At 36.8% G+C, this 3,613-nt stretch overlaps 1 protein-coding gene across 3 annotated transcripts in view; it reads left to right on the top strand.

The window, feature by feature from the left end:
* Window positions 1–429: 429 nt before the first annotated feature.
* LOC107005645 (squamosa promoter-binding-like protein 6) overlaps window positions 430–3,613 on the top strand; it is a 4,428-nt gene continuing 1,244 nt past the window's right edge. Inside the window, exons 1-4 of one of the 3 annotated variants that reach the window (XM_015204287.2) lie at window positions 430–1,216; window positions 1,303–1,439; window positions 2,062–2,897; window positions 3,189–3,554. In XM_015204287.2, the coding sequence (XP_015059773.1) occupies window positions 801–1,216; window positions 1,303–1,439; window positions 2,062–2,852 (1,344 nt within the window). In that variant the 5' untranslated portion in view covers window positions 430–800 and the 3' untranslated portion in view covers window positions 2,853–2,897; window positions 3,189–3,554. Of the gene's footprint in view, window positions 1,217–1,302; window positions 1,440–2,061; window positions 2,898–3,188; window positions 3,555–3,613 lie in introns of those variants that run through there. The other 2 variants (XM_015204288.2, XM_015204286.2) reach the window with 2 other exon arrangements.

Here is a 3,613-nt window from a genome sequence, read left to right as displayed (position 1 = left end):
AATATTTTATAAAAAGATTTTGTTACACGAGGAGGTGGTGGAGTGGGGTAAAAAAATAATTTAAATTTTTTTTTTTTTAAAAAAAAATTATTGATAGTAATACCTTAGTTTAATTTTTTTAATTAATATTAATAGTTTATTATTTAATTTTTGAGGTGAAATTTTTTATACATGTGAAATATGATGTGTTATTTTTTCAAATAAAACAGAGAGTGCATTACGCACATCACTAGATTGTGTTTCTTAAACTAAAAAAAAATTGTTTAGTTTGAAACTGACTCTCTCAATAGTTTAGATATGAAACTAAAAAAAAGTTAGTTTAGATGTATTTTTTTTTTTTTTTTGTAGAAATTGGAGTTATCCTCATTGGTAAGGAAAGTAGCAAAAGCAAGACTCACCCACTCTTGGGGCTACACTTTTATGGTTTTTCCTTGAGTGGTCTCTTCATGAGCTACAAATCACCTCATAATTTGTGGTAACCCCACTCTCCCAACCCTCTCTTTTCTACATCAACATTAATAACTATGAGTTTGGCAGCTTTCTATTTTGTATTTTTAGTAAGTGGACCACTTTTTTTCTCACTAACTATAGCTATCCTTCCATACTTGCTTTGCTTCCAATAAGGAGGCACGTATTTAACTTGTACACTACTTTCTTTTTCAACAATCTTGAAAAAGTTGTTGAATTTTCTTTACAGCTGCAAAATATGGTAGTTTATTTGTGAATGTTGTTCACGGGTTTTGTGGATTATATGGATCGGAGTTGAAAAAAAAATTCAAATTTGAAAAATAAAAATAAAAATGGAGTCTTGGAGCTATGTCTCTGGGGGTAAGGGTTTTGTGTCTGAGGAATCTGTTTCTGTTGATGATGGAATAACCCCATGCAGCTGGAGTCAACAAGGAGTAAAAGTGGGTTCTCAAATTAGAGATGCTTTTGGTGGGGAAGATGAGTCTAGTTCCAAGCACTCAAGTTCATCATTTATTGATTTGAAGCTCGGTAGAGGAAGATTTCTGGATGTGAAGAATTTCAGTTTGTCTTCAACTAAGAGAAATAGAGCTGGTGGTTTGACCTCATTTTGCCAAGTTCAAGGTTGTGGAAAGGATTTAACTTCCTGCAAGGACTACCACAAGAGGCATAAAGTATGTGAGATTCACTCAAAGACTGCTAAGGTCATTGTAAATGGCATTGAACAGAGGTTTTGTCAGCAATGTAGCAGGTTAATCTCTTCTTCTCTTTTAAGTCAAAATATTTATGTTCTGTGGCTATTTATAATGGATATAATTATTGGTTCTCAACTTGTAGGTTCCATTTGCTAGCTGAATTTGATGATGGAAAACGCAGCTGCCGCAAACGTCTTGCTGGTCATAATGAGCGGAGAAGGAAGCCTCACACTGGTCTGCACTCTGGCAGAGCAGGAAAGCACTTCCAACCATATTCTGGTAAAAAAAAAAATACATCTTATCTCCCTCTCTCTAGGAAGATGCTTGACTATTAGGATTTTACAGGTTTACCTTGTTGCATTCAATGTCTCAGATGATGCATCCAGTCATAATATCCTGATCAATAGCTTTTCTTACCAGCAATTGCTTCCTAGAATTACATGCTTCTTGTAACGGAAAATGTTGAACTATCTCGATAAGGCATGTTCTTGACATCATAATTATATGCATAATAGTTTGTTGTCTTTTTATGTTTTAAAATAGGTAAAAATGTGAACAAGGTATGAGTAATTATCTATAGGGCTAAGGTGCTTCTATGGATTCCTCTGCATCACTTGTTTAATGCGTAAAGGGAATTGTCATTGAGGTTTGGATCTGAAGGAAAATGGGGAACTAGTAGTGCATAGCTGCATAGAGACCAGGATGCGTCCCTTCAGATATCTGTACTATTATGTATCATTTGTATTTCGTTGATTTGTTTCCCACCTCTTACCATTGGTAATACTTTGGTACTCTTGTGTTTCAAAGGAAAATTTGGTCAACCAGGCTTCAGTGCTTACTTCTGTGACACATTTTGGGGAAAAGTATATGCTGTTTTGGTAACACTCTTTAGGTTCTGCAGGTACGAGGTTTCAAGGTAGCTCCTTTGTGACATCCTCCTTCATTTGCCAGGATATACTTGGCGGCAGTCTTCTTCATCAACCAAAACATGATATGCATGACTGGTATAAGAATGTAAAGGTCGAACATTGTTCTGATTACAGTCCTGAACTCACCATGCCTTTAACAAATAAACACTCGCAACCTAGACCCCTTTTCACTTCATACCATACTGACAAACACTGTCCAGCTCTCCATGATGAAGGAACAACAACTATAACTAGAAGCAAAAATAATGAAAGTAGCAACTCATATCTGAATGACATTGGAGGCTCAGATTTTGTTTCCCGCTCTCTGTTCCACAGCACCTCAATAGGGAGCGAAGTCTTGAATGTTATGGACTCGGACTATCCTTTTCAAGGGATATCAAACTCTGGCTGTGCTCTCTCTCTTCTGTCATCTCAATCACAGGACTCGTCAAATTATTCATCTGTAGTTCCTCCTAGTGCTCACCACCTTATTACACCTCGCAGTTACAACCATTACAACATGACACAGACATCTGAATGTTTCCCAGGAGCTAGCCCAAAGGGTTCAACAAGTACAGTGTCCACTATTTATAATTTATCTGAAGTAATTTCTGCAGAGGGTCAATTGGAACACGTACTAAGAAACAATTGTGGAAGTCTTCAAGGATCAGATTATGTGAACACCAAGAATCTACTTTCTTGTGAAGATGGTACCACTATTGATTTGCTTCAGTTGTCGTCGCAGCTTCATCAAGTGGAGCATCAAAGACATTCCATGAAATGAAGTAGGATGGCGACACTTTTTCCAGCCTCGGAATCACTTGAGCAGGTAACTAAATAATGTGGGTACCACAATGAGACTTCTATTATGTTTCCGAGTGAAGTATGTAAGATTTCCCTTTCCCTAGGTGATAATTTGGAATACCAGTAACTGACTAAATATCAGGTAAACCAGTAAATTGAAGATAGATCATCCTTGCAGTGCCGCTTCTAATGAGGCTAGGTTTAATAGGAGCAAGTTTCTGACTCCTATGCTGAGCAAACAAGGCTGATCAGACTTGTTGCTTATTTACTAAACCTATTTTGGTCATCCGTTGAGTTTCTTAATTTATGTTTGTAGGTATATCAATGATAGTAATACAACATCAAACGTTTCAGAAAATTCTCTCTGGTTCCGGGGCTTCGGAGTTTGCTCATGTGTGAGATAAATTAAAAATAGATTTACCACCTGTTGCCAGTAGTTGCATTATATGGGCATGCCACAAACCTCTATTTAACACCTTGAAGGTCTGGATGAAAAGGACTTGTTTAGGCTCAGCGATGAAGTTTCAGGGCTAATTTTTTCTTGTGAACGTTTATATCCTGCTATTTGTATTGGACATCCCATATATAGGCACATGTTCTTTGTGGCAAGAAGACTTGGTCATAAGAGTTCAACTACTATGCAGCTAGGATTTAATTTTTATTGCAAATTTTTCTTGATTTACTTGTTCCTTTTCTCTTCTCCTCTTATTTTGCGCATAGTTTCTACTTGCGCGGGGGGGG

Source organism: Solanum pennellii, chromosome 12 (genome assembly GCF_001406875.1).
Source record: "Solanum pennellii chromosome 12, SPENNV200".
NCBI lineage: Eukaryota > Viridiplantae > Streptophyta > Magnoliopsida > Solanales > Solanaceae > Solanum > Solanum pennellii.
This window is presented reverse-complemented; position numbering and strand designations above follow the sequence as displayed.